The 17,774-nt window shown below is 40.8% G+C and overlaps 2 protein-coding genes and 1 non-coding gene across 3 annotated transcripts; all 3 read left to right on the top strand.

Moving 5' to 3' along the window:
• The first annotated feature begins 8,523 nt into the window (after nucleotides 1-8,523).
• TRNAY-GUA (transfer RNA tyrosine (anticodon GUA)) lies at nucleotides 8,524-8,611 on the top strand. The gene is given in 2 exon segments: nucleotides 8,524-8,560; nucleotides 8,576-8,611. It is a non-coding gene; the product is annotated as a tRNA-Tyr (tRNA).
• Nucleotides 8,612-8,688: 77 nt separating this feature from the next.
• On the top strand, nucleotides 8,689-10,391 carry LOC104106317 (protein WHAT'S THIS FACTOR 1 homolog, chloroplastic). Its single transcript, XM_009614838.4, has one exon. It carries the CDS (start codon nucleotides 8,844-8,846, stop codon nucleotides 10,014-10,016), a length of 1,173 nt encoding a protein of 390 aa, XP_009613133.1. The 5' UTR covers nucleotides 8,689-8,843; the 3' UTR covers nucleotides 10,017-10,391.
• Nucleotides 10,392-14,213: 3,822 nt separating this feature from the next.
• LOC138910254 (uncharacterized) lies at nucleotides 14,214-15,323 on the top strand. Its single transcript, XM_070201482.1, has one exon. The coding sequence runs from the start codon at nucleotides 14,214-14,216 to the stop codon at nucleotides 15,321-15,323; it is 1,110 nt and encodes a 369-aa protein (XP_070057583.1).
• Nucleotides 15,324-17,774: the final 2,451 nt, after the last annotated feature.

Below are 17,774 nucleotides of genomic sequence, written 5' to 3'. Positions count from 1 at the left end.
ATGCCGGTTTATTTCGGGTAGACCCAGCCACATCTCAGGAGGGCGGGGGAGCACAGACTCCGACCGCGCAGGCTCATGGGCAGGCAGTTGCTGTATATCAGACCCAGGGTACACTACCCATGGGTGGAGCCCAGCCAGTGGCAGCAGCTACACCTGAGCCCAGGCCATCTACAGCCGCTGATTCGCAAAAACTATTGGACAGATGGACTAGACTATATCCTCCCATCTTTGGGGGTGACCGACATGAGGATCCCCAGGACTTCATTGATCGGTGCAGGGATAGACTGTACAATATGAGGATATTGGAGTCTCACGGGGTTGACTTTGCTACTTTTCAGGTAGAGGGCAGGGCCCGTAGATGGTGGAAGTCTTATGTTCTTTGCAGACCAGCAGATTCTCCTCCCATGACTTGGGACAGGTTCACCCGTAATTTCCTGGACATGTATATTCCACCTTCTTAGAGGGAAGAGTTGAGATTTTAGTTTGAGCAGCTCTAGCAGAGTCAGATGTCAATGACCAATTATGAGGCGAGGTTCTCTGAGTTATCTCGCCATGCACTTATGATACTCCCTACTGAGGCGGAGAGAGTGCAGAGGTTTGTTGCGGGTTTACATATTGGCATTCAGGCTACTATGGCTCGAGAGGTTGAGATGGGTACTTCTTTTAAGCTAGTTGTGGAGATAGCCTGGCTGATTGAGGGTGTGCGTCAGCATAGCCGAGAGCAGGTTATGAGAGATAAGCGGTTTAGGTATTCTGGGGAATTCAGGGGTGCTCCATCTGAGGGCAGAGGTCAGTTCGTGAGAGGGCAGTTCAGCAGGCCCCCATATCCAGCACCATCGCCTCCTCGGGGTCCTCCAGTGCGACCTTATTTCAGTGCTATACCAGAGAGTTCTTATCGCCCACCAGCTATTCAGGATTCTTCCAGTGGGTATTCTGTGGTTATGAAACTAGAGCAGATCTCCTATTGCTTGAGATGGACGATTTTGAAATTATCCTGGGCATAGACTGGTTATCTTCATATCACGCCATCCTAGATTGCCATTCCAAGACTGTTACCTTGGCTATTCTAGCATTGCCTAGGCTGGAGTAGAAGGGTTCGTCTGTTAGTTCATTTAATCGGGTTATTTCTTCTATGAAGGCTCAACACATGATTGAGAAGGGTTGTTTAGCTTATCTATCCTATGTTCGGGATACTAATGCAGAGACTCCGGCTATTGATTCGGTGCCTGTAGTTCAGGAGTTCTCCGATGTATTTCCTTCAGATCTTCCAGGTATGCCACCTGATCGTGATATTGATTTCTGTATTGACTTGGCTCCAGATACCCAGCCTATATCTATCCCACCATATCGCATGGCTCCGAAAGAATTGAAAGAATTGAAGGAACAGCTTGAGGAGTTACTAGCCAAGGGGTTCGTCAGACCGAGTGTATCGCCTCGGGATGCATCGGTATTATTTGTGAAGAGGAAGGATGGAACAATGCGAATATGTAATGATTATCGCCAATTGAACAAAGTCACTATTGAAAACAAGTAACCATTGCTGCGTATTGATGATCTATTTGACCAGTTGCAGGGTGCTAGGGTGTTCTCTAAGATTGACTTAAGGTTGGGGTACCATCAGTTGAAGATTCAGGATTCAGATATTCCGAAGACTGCTTTCTGGACTAAATATGGTCATTATCAGTTTCTGGTGATGTCTTTCGGTTTAACTAACGCCCCGGCAACGTTTATGGATTTGATGAACAAGGTATTCAGGCCATATATTAATTAGTTTGTCATTGTTTTCATTGATGACATTTTGATTTACTCGCGCAGTAAGGAGGAGCACGAGCAGCATATGAGAGTGGTGCTTCAGACGTTGCGGGAACAAAAGCTATATGCTAAGTTCTCCAAATGTGAGTTCTGGCTAGAGTCTGTAGCATTTTAGGGGCATATTGTATCGGGCGAGGGTATTAAGGTTGATCCCAAAAAGATTGAGGCAGTCCCACTTCGGCGACTGAGATCAGGAGTTTTCTGAGTTTAGCAGGTTATTATCGTCGGTTCGTGGAAGGTTTTTCATCTATTGCAGCACCTTTGACCAAATTAACCCAGAAAGGTGCTCCATTTCGATGGTCCGGTGATTGTGAGGTGAGCTTTAAGAAGCTTAAAACAGCATTGACTACAGCACCAGTGTTAGTGTAGCCTTCCAGGTCGGGAATGTATACAGTATATTATGACGCTTCACGTGTTGGCTTGGGTTGTGTATTAATGCAGGAAGGGCGAGTTATTGCATATGCTTCACATCAGCTAAAGCCCCACGAGAAGAATCATCTGGTACATGATTTGGAGTTAACTGCGATTGTTCACGCTCTTAAGATTTAGAGGCATTATCTTTATGGGGTGTTTTGTGAGGTTTACACTGATCATCACAGTTTGCATCATTTGTTCAAGCTGAGGGTTCTAAATTTGAGACAGCGCAGATGGCTTGAGTTACTAAAAGATTATGATATTACTATCATGTATCATCCGGGAAAAGCAAATGTGGTTGTAGACGCCTTGAGTAGAAAGACGGAGAGTATGGGTAGTTTGGCTTTCATTTTAGCAGAGGAGAGGCTATTAGCTTTGGATATTCAGTCCTTGGCTAACAGACTTGTGAGGCTGGATATTTCAGAGCCCAGCCGAGTTCTTGCATGTGTTGTAGCCCAGTCTTCACTATTTGAGCAGATCAAGTCTCGTCATTATGATGATCCACACTTAATGGTTCTTCGAGAAACGGTACTACGGGGTGGTTCTAAGGAAGTTACTATTGGCGCGGATGGTATTTTGCGAATCCAGGATCGTCTATGTGTTCCTAATGTGGATGAACTAAGGAAAAAGATCCTGGAGGAGACACACAGTTCTCGGTATTCTATTCATCCAGGTGCTACGAAGATGTATCGTGACTTGAGGCAGAATTATTGGTAGCGGCGAATGAAAAAGGACATAGTTGAGTATGTAGCTAGGTGTCTGAATTGCCAGCAAGTTAAATATGAGCACCAGAGGCCAGGTGACCTACTTCAGCAAATGACTATACCGGAGTGGAAATGGGAACGCATTATTATGGACTTTGTGGTTGGGTTTTCGCGGACCTTGCGGAAGTTTGATGCAGTTTGGGTCATCGTCGACAGGTTGACCAAGTCGGCACACTTTATTCCTGTTGTGACTACGTATACTTCAAAGAGGTTGGCCCAGATATATATTCAGGAGATAGTTCGATTACACGGTGTGCTAGTTTCTATCATATCAGATAGAGGCCCTTAGTTTACTTCGTATTTCTGGAGAGCAGTACAGAGTGAATTGGGGACCCGTGTAGAGCTCAGCACAGCCTTTCATCCGCAGACCGACGGGTAGTCAGAGAAGACAATTCAGATTTTGGAGGATATGCTCAGGGCATGTGCGATTGACTTTGGAGGCCAGTGGGATCATTTCTTGCTTTGGCCGAGTTTGTTTATAATAACAATTACCAATCCAGCATCTAGACGGCTCCATTTGAGGCTTTATATGGTTGGCGATGTCGTTCGCCCATCGGATGGTTTGAGCCTAGTGAGTCTAAGTTATATGGTACTGATTTGGTGAAAAATGCCTTGGAAAAGGTAAAGTTGATTTGGGAACGACTTCGTACAGCACAGTCCAGACAGAAGAATTACGCAGATCAAAAAGCGCGTGATTTATCATTTATGATGGGTGAAAAAGTTCTTTTGAAAGTTTCGCCGATGAAGGGAATCATGAGATTTGGGAAAAAGGAAAAATTGAGCCCAAGGTTTATAGGCCCATTTGAGGTATTGAGACGAGTTGGGGAGGTTGCTTATGAGCTTGCCCTGCCTCCCAATCTATCAGGAGTTCATCCGATTTTCCATGTATCTATGCTCCGGAAGTATCATGTCGACCTATCATATGTGTTAGACTTCAGCACAGTTAAACTAGATAATAGTTTGGGCTATGAAGAAGAAACAGTTGTCATTGTCAATAAACGGGTTCGCCAGTTGAGGTCCAAGTGGATTTCTGCAGTAAAAGTCCAGTGGAGAGGCCAACTAGTCGAGGAAGCGACTTGGGAGGCCGAGGAAAACATGTGGAGCAGATATCCACACTTATTCAGCACTCCAGGTACAATTCTAAACCCGTTCGAGGACGAATATTTATTTAAGAGGTGGAGAATGTAATGACCCAACCGATTATTTTGACTTTTAGAACCCCGTTCCCCTAAATAAAACTTTTTGAATGTGCTTTTAATAATTTATGACTTGCAGGGATGGTTGGTTCAGAATTTGGATGTAATCGGGTTGAAAACGGAACAATAAGTTCCTTAGTTTGGCTTTAAAGGGCAAGTTTGACTTCGGTCAACATTTTGAGAAAATGACCTTGGAATTAGGATTTGACGGTTCCAATAGGTTCGTATGATGATTTCGGACTTGGGCGCATGTTCGAAACGGGTTTTGAATAACCCGGGAGCGTTTTAACGCTTAATAGTAAAAATCAACTATTTGAACCTTTAAAGTTCTTCAAATTTAGTTTGGAATAGATTTTAGAGTAATCGAGGTCCGTTTGAAAGTTTGAATTTGGAAATAGCTCCGTATAGTGATTTAAGACTTGCATGCAAAATTTGGTGTCATTCTGAGCAGTGCAAGTATATTTCGGCACGTTTGAAGTAAGTTTGAAGAATTTGAAATTTTTAAGTTGAATCAATTTGGTTTGGAGTATGATTCTTAGATTTAATGTTGTTTTACACGTTCCGAGAGTTCGAGCGAGTCCATTTTATGATTTCAAACCTGTTGATATGTTTGGGCGGGGCCCCGGGGGCCCTGAGTGTTAACCGGACGAGCCTTGGATCAATTTTAGAATTTTGAATAAGAGCTAAAGCCTTATGCTTCTGGTACGTTCGCACCTGCGCTTGGACAGTCGTAGGTGCGACCCTCGCAGATGCGAATTTTGTGTGCAGAAGTGGAAAAGGGAAGGGGAAGCCATCGCCGCAGATGCGGAATTTTGGTGCACCTGCGAACGCGCAGGTGCGAGGTAGCGCGCGCAGATGCGAGAGAGGGGCAGTCGAGTGAAACTCGCACCAATGAGGCTTTTCCGCAGGTGCGGAAGCCGTAGTTGCGGTACACCTTCCGCAGGTGCAAAATCACTGCTTGGCAGAATGGTTAAAAATCGGAGCTCAGACATTTTGAGCCCATTTTTTCTCCATTTTCGGGCGATTTCAGAGCTTTTGAGAGGGGAGTTCAACTAACAACTTGAAGGTAAGTTAATTATATATACTTTGAGTTAAATACATAGATTATGGGTAGATTATAACTTGTAAATCTTAGAAATCAAAGGTTTAGATGAAAAACCTAGATTCTTATAAAAATAAAATTTTAACCACGAAAATGGTTATGGAATTGGGTAGAAATTATATATTTGAGTTCTTGAGATTATGGGTAACGTTTTCATCCGAAAATTTTTGGAATCGTGGCACGTGGTCCCAAGGTGAATTTTAGAAATTTTATCATTTTGGATAGGGTAATTTATTTAATAGATGAATTTCGAGTTTTTGAACATGTATTAATTATTTTATATAACTTTTGGATAGTTTCGGATTTTTCGGCACCGAACATTTTAATCGAAAAGCGGACTTTGAGACAAGGTAAGTCTCTTGTCTAATCTTGTGAGGGAGAAATTACCTCATAGGTGATTAAATTAATAATTGTTGCTAATTGTGGGGCTACGTACGCACGGGGTGACGAGAGTCCGTGCGTAACTACTATTTATGCTAAAAGTCTGGGTAGTTTAGGACTCAAATCATGAATTACTTGTGTAAATTATATTCTTTGTTTAATTAAAATTATTTGATATATATATTGTGAATTGTTAGGAAAAAATATTAAAAGATGAAAATCTCATATACTTAATTTTCTGTTTAAATTAATTAATTATTAAAAAAATTATGTATCCTCTCGAATTGATCTTATAATAAATATACTCTCCTTCCGGGGGTATATAAAAAAATGTCCTCCTTTCTTGTGGAGCGGGCCGAATGCCTCGGCAGGATAGATGCATCTATGGATCGCGTCGCACGTGCCAAGGACACTCTGGATCGGGCCGTACGACCTCGACAGTAATCGTGCCTAATAATAATAATAATTACACGAGACTTTGATATTTAATTGCAGTTTGTGAATTTAATTAATAGATTGAAAATTGTTGCATTTGAAGGAATTTAATTATTTATGTTGGTTCAATAAAATTATTGTTAACTCTGTGAATCATGTTGATTTAGATATTCTAATACTATTATAATTATTATTATTGACCCTTAGTAAGTGTCAAAGTCGGTCATCTCGTCTCTATCTCTTCGAGATTAGGCTTGATACTTACTGGGTACACGTTGTTTACGTACTCATGCTACACTTACTGCACTTTTTGTGCAGGATCTGAGACAGGTGCTATAGTTGGACCTATCGGCGCACACCCACGATATCCAGAGACTTAGTGGTGAGATGCCCTTTTGAGCCATTCTGCAACAACTATTGCCTCTTCCTGAATTTTCATTCTATCTATTTTATTTCAAACAGTATTTGGTATCTTTGTATAATCTACTAGATGCTCATACACTTGTGACACCAGGTCTTGGCACACACACTGGTAGAATTTGGATTTGTATTTATTTTCTTGGATTTACATTATCAGTATCTTTTCTATTTTCATTAATATTGCTAGGAAAAAGAATAGAATTACTTGAAAATTTTTTAAAGAATGATTGATATACGTTTAATTTATTAGTTGGCTTGCCTAGTTGTAATGTTGGGCGTCATCACGACCTATATGTGAAATTGGGTCGTGACAAAACTAAGAAAAATTATGACATTAATAAAATATGGCATAATTTGCTAAGAGATTATTCTGTAGAATTTGGGTAATATAGTAGCGATAAAACTTATTTTATCCGTAATTGTTCTATCATTTATTTTGAGGTTTAAAAATCTTTCTGAATCACATTTGTTCTATCAGATTATGAGAAATATATTGCGACACTTATGTATTTAATTCCTTCTATTTTACTTTTGACCTATGTATACGAACTATAACCTATTTTTATGTTAAATCTGAATTACTTTCCTATTAAAATAATATTTTTTCATTCATCAATTTGTATAATAAATCAAATATAAATTCAATAATTAGAACAATGATAAAACTATCTTAATGGAGTAATAAAATTAGAAAACTCAACGAATTAGCAAAACTAAACTGGACTATTGTTTAAAAGTCAGGTGTTTTATTTTCACAAAAACAAAACAAAAAATACATGGATATTTTGGAATAATATAATTATTAAATGGAGATTAGAATTGTTAATGATACGAATAGTATGTATAAGTGATTAAACTATATTTTTAGATTATAAATGACTTGTGGGAGTCATGAGTAATTGAGTACCACGAGTGTTGTTTACAGACTAATCAAAAGCTAAATAAAATTGAATATTCAAGTATGATAAAAAATAGAAATAATTGAGTCATTGTTTATTTATGTAATATTTATGACTTCAAAATCAACAAAAAATTATTTACTTTATTACACTATTTCCTTTAATGTAAGGTGATTTGTACTAACGCTTATTAATTATGAGTATGAGCAAGTGATTGACATTCGTGCTTACTTTTTTTATTTTTTTTATGAGTTCTAATACGAATTCTATGAAATTTATATTAGGTACCTGAGCAAATAAAATTTATTTTTTAAGGCTATAGGATTGTTGTATAATATTTAAGTATAAGCCAACATATTGTTCAACATTGTTCGAGCTACTAAAGCAAACACATAACTCATATCAAAGTTATGATGATGCATTAGAATACTTTGTCATGTTACATATTTTTTTATTTTTTTAAGTTGGCTAAATAAGATCAATATTAATCATTTTCAAGAGCTTGTGCTTTTAAAAAAACTTATATGATAAATAAATCACATAATTTAATAAATTTGTGTGAGTTTTAAAATTTTATACTCATTGAGATAAAATGCACGCGCAACGCGCATCCCAAAACTAATTATCGTAATATGCACAAACATGCATTGTCAGAAGTAGGCGTGTTTGTGGTACAATTTAAGTGGGTTTTGCTTAAAGGGAAATTATACCAATTAAATTATTTTTTAAAATATTTAAATCAAACCAAACTAACATAGTATAAATTTTGCCAGTTCCGATCATATTGATTCGATATTTTGTGGTTATTTTCGATTTTTACGGATGTAATTGATTACTACCAAACAATGAAACAAGAATAAGACAACATAAAGTAGATCTAATATTTGGTCCATTAATGTATAGTTCGTCAATTTTGAAGTTTTATATATATATATATATATATATATATATATATATATATATATATATATTAAAAATCACAAGTATATAACTCAAATTTTATTATATAAATACTATTATAACTATAAAAGAATTATAATTAGGAAAAATAAATATGTATGAGTCTTTTAAATTATTTCTCCGGCCTTACATCTCATATTCCGACCTTAGCTCAGTTGGTAGAGCGGAGGACTGTAGTGTGCTTTCATAGTAATCCTTAGGTCGCTGGTTCGAATCCGGCAGGTCGGACTATACTTTTTTAATCTTTTATCTCTTTGTCGTTGCTTTATTTTCTTATTCTTTTCCCCTTCCTCTGGTTGCTTTTAATAAATCTCTTTGTCGTTGCTTTTTTTTTCTTATTCTTTTCCCTTCCTCTGGTTATTTCTGCAAATAGAATCCTAAATCCAAAACCCTTGTCTATCATTCCTTAAACCCTTCACTCCAACATCAGAAAAAATCAGAAACTGTAAACAAAACACAAATGTCAATTTGGCGTCTTCTTTGGACCATATCCACCACCACCACTTCTTCCATTTCCAAAACCTCAAACTCCACTTTCTCTCAATTCAGACAACTTTCCACCTCTTTCCTCGTCACTAAAATCCCCAAAAAGTTCCGGAAGAAACGCAAGAAAAAAGAATCACCACGTACCACACTGGTCCAAACTCAACCAAACATCATCCCCTACTTCGAAAACATCCTCGTACGCGATACCCATTTAAGATTCCTCACTAAAACCAAAGAATTCCTGTCCAAACAACCCCATCATGTCCTTCGCCTTGACGATGCTGGAAAACTTCACCAGCAGCTGGGGTTCCCACGTGGCCGCAAGATTGTCCGTTCCCTCCAACGCCACCCTTCAATTTTCGAAATTTATCGACATACTGATGGTAAGATGTGGTTTGGTTTCACTGATTTTATGGAACAATTGTTGGAAGAAGAATCTTGTATAATGAATCAAATGGAAAGTGATAGAGTTAGTGTTGTTAGGAAATTATTAATGATGTCGAAAGACAAGAGAATTCCTTTGAGTAAAATTTATCATAATAGACTTTTATTTGGTATACCTGAAGATTTTAGGGATAGGATAGGGAAGTACGAGGATTATTTTAAGGTGGTTGTTGAGGAAGATGGGAAAAGGGTAGTTGAGCTTGTGAATTGGGATCCTACATTGGCGGTGAGCGCGTTGGAGAAGGAGTATATGGTTGACGAGGATAAGGTGAAGAGGGCGTTTAAGTTTCCGATTAAACATGGCAAGGCATTGGATTTGGATGAAGGTGATGAGAGGAAGTTGAATTTGTTGTATACGTTGCCATTGGTTTCGCCCTATTCTAATGGAAGCGAGTTGGATTTGTGGACTGTGGAGGCAGAGAAGTTTAGGGTTGGATTGATTCATGAGTTCTTGAGCTTGACGTTGGAGAAGAGAGCCTATATACATAACCTTGTGGAGTTCAAGGATGAGTTTTGTCTTACAAAGCATACTTATCAGATGCTCTTGAAACAGCCGGGGACGTTTTACTTGGCTGGTACGGAAATGAATTGGTGTGTCTTTCTAAAGGATGCATATGGGGAAGACGGGGTTTTGCTAAATAAGGATCCTCAGGTGCTGTTCAATGAGAAACTTTATAGATGCAGTCGTGTCAATGAGACATGAAAGGTTTCTTTAGCTATGTTCTTGTGTAACTTATGGTGATGATGGAGCAGAATTTGCACCAAAAATACAGAAGTACCAACTTGTGCTAGAAGAAGGCACCAGATTATACATCAAAACAACATTATACTAGAGGTATCAGAGTTGTTTCGAACATTTTCTTACAATTTTCCTGCTGCCTATGGTCTTTCAGCTGTAATCATGTCCATGTTCAATCATCTCCAAAGTGTAGAACACTATAGCATTAACAATGTGAAAAACTTACCTATCAGAAGAAGAAAAACAATGTAAAAATTGCTGCATTTCATTGTGTAAGGTAATATTCAGTATTCTACTATTATTTGAGAGGTTTGGATGACTCAGTTTAGTTTAGTTTAACCATGACTCCATGAGTAAATACTTTTTTAGATCTCTCTATCCGCATGAAAGTTACAATCTTGTTCAGTCCATTTTCCCAGTGTGTATCTATAATTATATTCAATTGTGATATCTTCATTTACTTACTCCATTTTCAGTTGGTTATTTGGATAACATAGGATGATTGTCAGAGATGATATATATGCATATTTTGTGAAGAACAATAAACAAAAATATATTGTGAAGACATGAGTAAAATATGATTATAATGTTCATTGAACTCGTCTGAAATACATAATAACAACAAATCCAATGCAATCCCACAAGTGGGGTCTAAGGAGGGTAGGGTGTACGCAGACCTTACCCCTACCTTATGAAGATAGAGAGGTTGTTTCGGCAGACCCTCGGCTCAAGGAACAATGAACTAAATCAACAAACAATAGCAACAACAAGGTAATAAGGTAATGGAAGCGAATAACACAACATGTACTAATAACCAGGAATAAGCAAATACAACAATAGGATTAGTTTTACTGACAAGCCTAGGATAGACTCGCGACTATCTGTCAACCTTCAACCCTAATACTCGTCCTCCACGTTTTCTTATCAAGGGTCATGTCCTCGGTAAGCTGAAGCAGTGACATGTCCTGCCAAATCACCTCACCCCAATACTTCTTAGGCCTGCCTCTACCCTTCCTCAGACCCGCCATGGTCAACCTCTCGCACTTCTTAACCGGGGCAGCTATGTCTCGCCTCTTCACATGCCCGAACCAACTCAGCCTCGATTCTCGCAACTTGTCCTCCACATGGGTCACTCCCACCATGTCCCTAATAACTTAGTTCTTAATCTTGTCTTTCCTGGTATGTCCACACAACCATCTCAATATCCTCATTTCAGCTACTTTTATATTCTAGACCTCGGACATCTTGACGGGCCATCACTCAGCCCCATATAACATAGTCGGCCTAACCACCACTATGTAGAACTTGCCTTTAAGTCTTGGTGGCATATTTTTATTATACAAAATCCCGGATGCAAGCCTCCATTTCATCCAGTGAGTAACATCCTCATTAATCTCTTTGTTGCCTTGTATAACAAATCCAAGGTATTTGAAATTATCTTTCTTGGGGATGACTTGTGTATCAATCTTCACTTCCACTTCTGCTTCGTGTGTCCCATCACTGCACTTACACTTCAAGTATTTTGTTTTCGACCTACTCAACTTGAAACCTTTAGTCTCTAGCGTCTGTCTCCAAACCTCCAACCTAGTATTGACCCCGCATCGCGTCTTGTTAATCAGTACTATGTCATCTGCAAACAACATACACCATGGCGCCTCCTTTTGTATGTGTCGTATTAGCACATCCATCGCCAGGGCAAACAAAAAAGGGCTAAGGGTTGATCTGTGATGCAAACCCATCTCCACCGGGAAGTAATCCGAGTCTCCTCTCGCAATCCTCAACCTAGTCTTAGAACCATCGTACATGTCCTTAATCGCGCTAATGCACGCTACCGGAACACTGCTAACTTCCAAACATCTCCATAAAACCTCCCTCGGGACTTTATCGTAGGCTTTCTCTAGGTCAATGAACACCATATGCAAGTCCTTTTTCCTCTCCCTATACTGTTCCGCCAATCTCCTCACGAGGTGAATGGCTTCTGTAGTTGACCGCTCAGACATAAATCCAAATTGGTTCTCCGAAATAGACACGCATCTTCTCATGCTCCTGAAATACATAACTCGATGAGAAATGCAGGAGAAAATAGAATCGTCCTTGCTTCAATGCTGGCAAGGACAGAAGAAGACTGAAGCAGATTTGGAAGACTATCTCATTATGCATCATCTTGTTATCCTCCTATTGTACTTTTTCAGTACTTTCTTGGTACTAATTTTAATAAAATTACCTTACCTTACCCCCAAAAAAATCATTCTTAATTAGGCTTAACCTTTGTTAACAATCTACCACAGACTACTGATCAACTAAGGAAAAAAAAATTAAAGAGGCTATCACAAACTTGGGTTGACTACTCTGTCATTTTATTTTGGTGGTTCATCTATTATTGTATCCCTTTTCTTAAATTATCAGCAGGGCTACGTATTAATTTCATTTTCACAATGATTTACTTCAGCACAGCTAACCAACGCCTTTTCTATTCGGAGTTTATGTCAAGATAGTAGAAATCACCCTTGTTATTGCTGTGGAGCCAGAGCATAGGCTTACTAAAGATTGCGATTTTCTGAAAAGGTTCTGCTCATTTATGTGTAAAAATGAATTGTTGAATTCGCGTGTTACACGTTGTTGTTTCAATGGAAAAGGATAGCTGTTAGGACCTGATTCTTTGTCATCGGACGTGGCGCGGCTGTGGCAAGGATTGTGGCATGATGGCCTTGCCATGGGCCTATGCGGGAGCGGAACGATCATGCGGGGCAATGGACGAGAAACATTGTCAGGGGAACAAGTATTGGCCAAAGTCTTGGGACAGGCAAGACAAGTTTGGCAAAGGCTTGTCGAGGCAGTGCGGACAAGTTTGGGCGGCATGAAGCGGCATGCGCGCCAAAGACAAAGGTACGGGCAGTTCGGATTGTGGGAGCGCCAAGTACAAGCTAAGCTAAATTGCGGAAGCGCGGAATGATGGCAAAGGGTTTCAATAGCCAAGGCAAAGCTATGTGAGACAAAATACAAGCAATGGCATGGGTGAAACAAGTATTGACAAATACAAGGCAAGAATGCGGCTAAGGCAATGTGCGGGCGTGTGCGGCAAAGTCATGGGCAGCAGGTTGCGGACAAAGACATTGGCGCGGAGCAATGTCAAAATCAACCAAGGCTTGGGCGAAATGCCATCCTTGGGCGTGCAATAGCTGACCAACAAAAGGGGCACATGCAGTGCACATGCCAAAGCAGTGGGCCGTTGTAGTTTTGTAATGACTTGTATCTATGTCTGTTTAATGCTTGTATGTAATGTCATTTCGTGTGGGAAAAATAGCCTAAGTAGTTGGGGATGTCAACTACAATGTTAGGACAGAATTAGCAAAGCTGTGTACAAGGCAGGTTTCAGTGGAAGGTGGGACCAGTACTCCACCAAAGAGCTGAGTGCTCCAGAAAACAGGGCCAAGTGCTCCACAATGCATGCTGATGAAGGCCATTTCGTGGATAATGCCCCATTAAGTGGTCAAGGTGCTGATTTAGTGCTTGGAGTGGAACAAGCACTAGAATGAATTGTCCCTTTATAATATTGTCCCTTCAGATCTGCCAGTGGCAGCACCTATATTTATAAATAGGTGGGAATTTCGTGAGGAATTCAGAAGAGTGAAGAAGAGGGTCTTCAAAAGAAGAAGAGTGTCTTCGAAAGGGAGTTCTGTTGTGAGACTTCCAAGTGGGAAACAAGAGAGAAACGTGAGGGTTTCTAAGTGTTTCAAACGGGGGCTAAGTCTAGGCTTTCGGGCAGGTCTTAGTGTGACAAGATCGACTTGTGATCTTGGCTGGTCGAAGTGGGCTATGAACGACTTGTGTTCATAGCAAAGTGAGGGGTCCTTTGTATATTTTCATATTAATACAAAGGTTGGGATTTTCCCGTACTTGATTGTGTTCTCTTTATGTTGCTGCCGAATTTTGTTTAAGGCCGAACTTGTTGAAAAGTTGGCTAAGTGTTGGAAAAGGCTGAGTAACTTGAGTGTCAAGTTGCTGCCGCGCGGTGTCAAGTTGGGCGCGAAAAAATTGGCCCAAAACGGCCCCGTGACAACTGGTATCAGAGCTGCCCTGATAAAGTAATATCAGAGTAGAGCAAAGTTCGTAGCGGTGGTAAGACGATCAGTAGCAGAGTTTGTGTTGCTGTTTGAGAACATGGCTGGTGGCACAAATGCGGAACTGCGCCAAAGAGTGGAACAGTTGGAAGCACTCGTTGGGCAGGCTCTTGAAATGGGTTCCGATTCTTCTGTTCTTGCGAGAATGGCCCGCCTAGAGGCAGATTATGCAGCGAGGTATGAGACTACGCTGGCAGAAATGGCCTTGGTACGTAAGGATGAGGAAGAACTGCGCGAGGAGGTGGTTCAACTTCGAAGGGCATTACAAAATAACGCCCCTAGAAACAATGATCGCACCAAAGTGAGGATCCCGGAGCCAAAGGCTTATGGCGGTGCAAGAAGTGCCAAAGAACTGGAAAATTTCTTGTGGGATATGGAGCAGTATTTCCTGGCTGCTCGTGTGCCGAATGATGAAAAAGTGACCATCACACCGATGTATTTGACGGATGATGCAAAGGTATGGTGGCGTACACGAGTAGTAGAAGCGGAAAGTGCTGGATTGCCCAAGATTGAAACTTGGGAGACGTTGAAGAAGGAATTAAAATCCCAATTCCTTCCAACCAACTCGTCGTGGGTGGCGAGAGATGGACTGCGCCACTTGAAACAAAGTGGTACGGTAAGGGAGTATGTCAAGGAATTTTCATCCTTGATGCTCAATGTAAGTAACATGGCAGAGGAAGACAAGCTGCATTACTTCATGAGCGGGTTGAAGGGCTGGGCGCAATTAGAGTTGAGAAGGCAGAATGTTCAAAGCCTCTCTACTGCTATTGCAGCGGCAGATGCGTTGGCGGACCTCAATATAGGTCATGACCCTTCTGAATCTTCGCATTCAAAGTCCGACGGGAGAAAGGACAAGGGAAAGGAATGGAAGAAAATTGGGAAAGGCCAAGCTGTCGAAGACGTGGGTCTTGCCAAAAATGGAAGGCAGACGGAGACTTCCAAAGGCAAGGACAGAGGCGGCAAATTCAGTGGCTGCTTCACTTGTGGGGGACCGCACTTGAAGAGGGACTGTCCGGTGCAGGCTAGGGTGAATGTTATGCTGGCTGCGGAGAGACAGGAACAAGTGGCGGAAGCAAATGCCATTGTGGCAAATGTGAATGCACCTACAGGGGAGTTGTTTGTGAACAACCCCTTGGGGTTGATTCGTTAAGTCGGCTCGACGAGGACGTCGATTTCAAAGGGTGCGGGTGGTTTGTTAGGACCTGATTCTTTGTCATCGGACGTGGCGCGGCTGTGGCAAGGATTGTGGCATGATGGCCTTGCCATGGGCCTATGCGGGAGCGGAACGATCATGCGGGACAATGGACGAGAAACATTGTCAGGGGAACAAGTATTGGCCAAAGTCTTGGGACAGGCAAGACAAGTTTGGCAAAGGCTTGTCGAGGCAGTGCGGACAAGTTTGGGCGGCATGAAGCGGCATGCGCGCCAAAGACAAAGGTACGGGCAGTTCGGATTGTGGGAGCGCCAAGTACAAGCTAAGCTAAATTGCGGAAGCGCGGAATGATGGCAAAGGGTTTCAATAGCCAAGGCAAAGCTATGTGAGACAAAATACAAGCAATGGCATGGGTGAAACAAGTATTGACAAATACAAGGCAAGAATGCGGCTAAGGCAATGTGCGGGCGGCAAAGAGTGTCGGGCGTGTGCGGCAAAGTCATGGGCAGCAGGTTGCGGACAAAAACATTGGCGCGGAGCAATGTCAAAATCAACCAAGGCTTGGGCGAAATGCCATCCTTGGGCGTGCAATAGCTGACCAACAAAAGGGGCACATGCAGTGCACATGCCAAAGCAGTGGGCCGTTGTAGTTTTGTAATGACTTGTATCTATGTCTGTTTAATGCTTGTATGTAATGTCATTTCGTGTGGGAAAAATAGCCTAAGTAGTTGGGGATGTCAACTACAATGTTAGGACAGAATTAGCAAAGCTGTGTACAAGGCAGGTTTCAGTGGAAGGTGGGACCAGTACTCCACCAAAGAGCTGAGTGCTCCAGAAAACAGGGCCAAGTGCTCCACAATGCATGCTGATGAAGGCCATTTCGTGGATAATGCCCCATTAAGTGGTCAAGGTGCTGATTTAGTGCTTGGAGTGGAACAAGCACTAGAATGAATTGTCCCTTTATAATATTGTCCCTTCAGATCTGCCAGTGGCAGCACCTATATTTATAAATAGGTGGGAATTTCGTGAGGAATTCAGAAGAGTGAAGAAGAGGGTCTTCAAAAGAAGAAGAGTGTCTTCGAAAGGGAGTTCTGTTGTGAGACTTCCAAGTGGGAAACAAGAGAGAAACGTGAGGGTTTCTAAGTGTTTCAAACGGGGGCTAAGTCTAGGCTTTCGGGCAGGTCTTAGTGTGACAAGATCGACTTGTGATCTTGGCTGGTCGAAGTGGGCTATGAACGACTTGTGTTCATAGCAAAGTGAGGGGTCCTTTGTATATTTTCATATTAATACAAAGGTTGGGATTTTCCCGTACTTGATTGTGTTCTCTTTATGTTGCTGCCGAATTTTGTTTAAGGCCGAACTTGTTGAAAAGTTGGCTAAGTGTTGGAAAAGGCTGAGTAACTTGAGTGTCAAGTTGCTGCCGCGCGGTGTCAAGTTGGGCGCGAAAAAATTGGCCCAAAACGGCCCCGTGACAATAGCCAACGTGAATGGATTGGATGCTTGAGAATATTACCTATATATATTCTGTTTTTATCCTAAATATCTCAATCAATATAAGGTGTGGAAAATTATATAAAGCATCTTTAAAGCATGATTTATCAGTTTCATGATGCTCTTGGCACTATCCAATCATGGATTGTCATTTAGTCAGAAATTTTTTCCAAGTTTCCAAGCTAATACGTCTCATGTTTAGTGGTTATAGTTGAAACATTCAGTCCACTAAAACGTTGGAAATATTAGACTACAAAGAATCATACTTGTGTGGCTCAAATGAATTTTCCTAGCCTTGAGAGTTTGACGTATCTTCAGGAAATTCAACTTATGCTGTCTATTAGGTTGCTATGCCTCAAATTTACTATTCCCTCCGGTCCACTTTAAGTGATTTTTTAGCTGTTTTCACATATTAATGTATTCACCTTTTAGCATTAATTAACAATGTAATTGATCATATTAACCTTAAGTTTGTTCATTGAAAATATAACAAATACTCTTAGACTTTTACTCCAAGGGCAACTTTGGGGAAAAAAAGTTAATTTTTTTTTGATATTTGAAAAAATCAAATATAGTGGACCACAGAAAAATCAATTAAAGTGGACCGGAGAGAGTACTGTAGTATAGTGTATTCGTTTTCCTGACTAGCTCTCTCCCTCGCTCTGTTTTTTTTTTTTATAATAACAGTGGTGTCCATGCCAGCTGGTGCGTTGTTCGGCTATTCTGCTGAATTATCAGTTCTCTCTTCATAAGCCACGTCTTCTGATTATTGATGTGAAGCCGGACACAGGCTTGCTAAAGATGGTGATTTGCATTTGGAAAGGTTACACTTTTAGTTGTCTGTCAAAATGAATGGGTGTTAATTGTTGAATTCGTGTGTTACTCGTTGGTCTTTCATTGGAAAAGGATAGCCCAAAAAAGAGACAGAATTAGCTCCGTGAATAGCTTGGCTGCTTT

Source organism: Nicotiana tomentosiformis, chromosome 4, assembly GCF_000390325.3.
Source record: "Nicotiana tomentosiformis chromosome 4, ASM39032v3, whole genome shotgun sequence".
Taxonomy (NCBI): Eukaryota; Viridiplantae; Streptophyta; class Magnoliopsida; order Solanales; family Solanaceae; genus Nicotiana; species Nicotiana tomentosiformis.
The sequence above is the reverse complement of the archived record's forward strand: the minus strand, read 5'-3'. Positions and strand labels throughout refer to the sequence as shown.

Coding starts and splice junctions, on each gene's coding strand:
- LOC138910254 (XM_070201482.1), top strand. CDS start 14,214: ATGGCTGGTGGCACAAATGCGGAACTGCGCCAAAGAGTGGAACAGTTG.
- LOC104106317 (XM_009614838.4), top strand. CDS start 8,844: ATGTCAATTTGGCGTCTTCTTTGGACCATATCCACCACCACCACTTCT.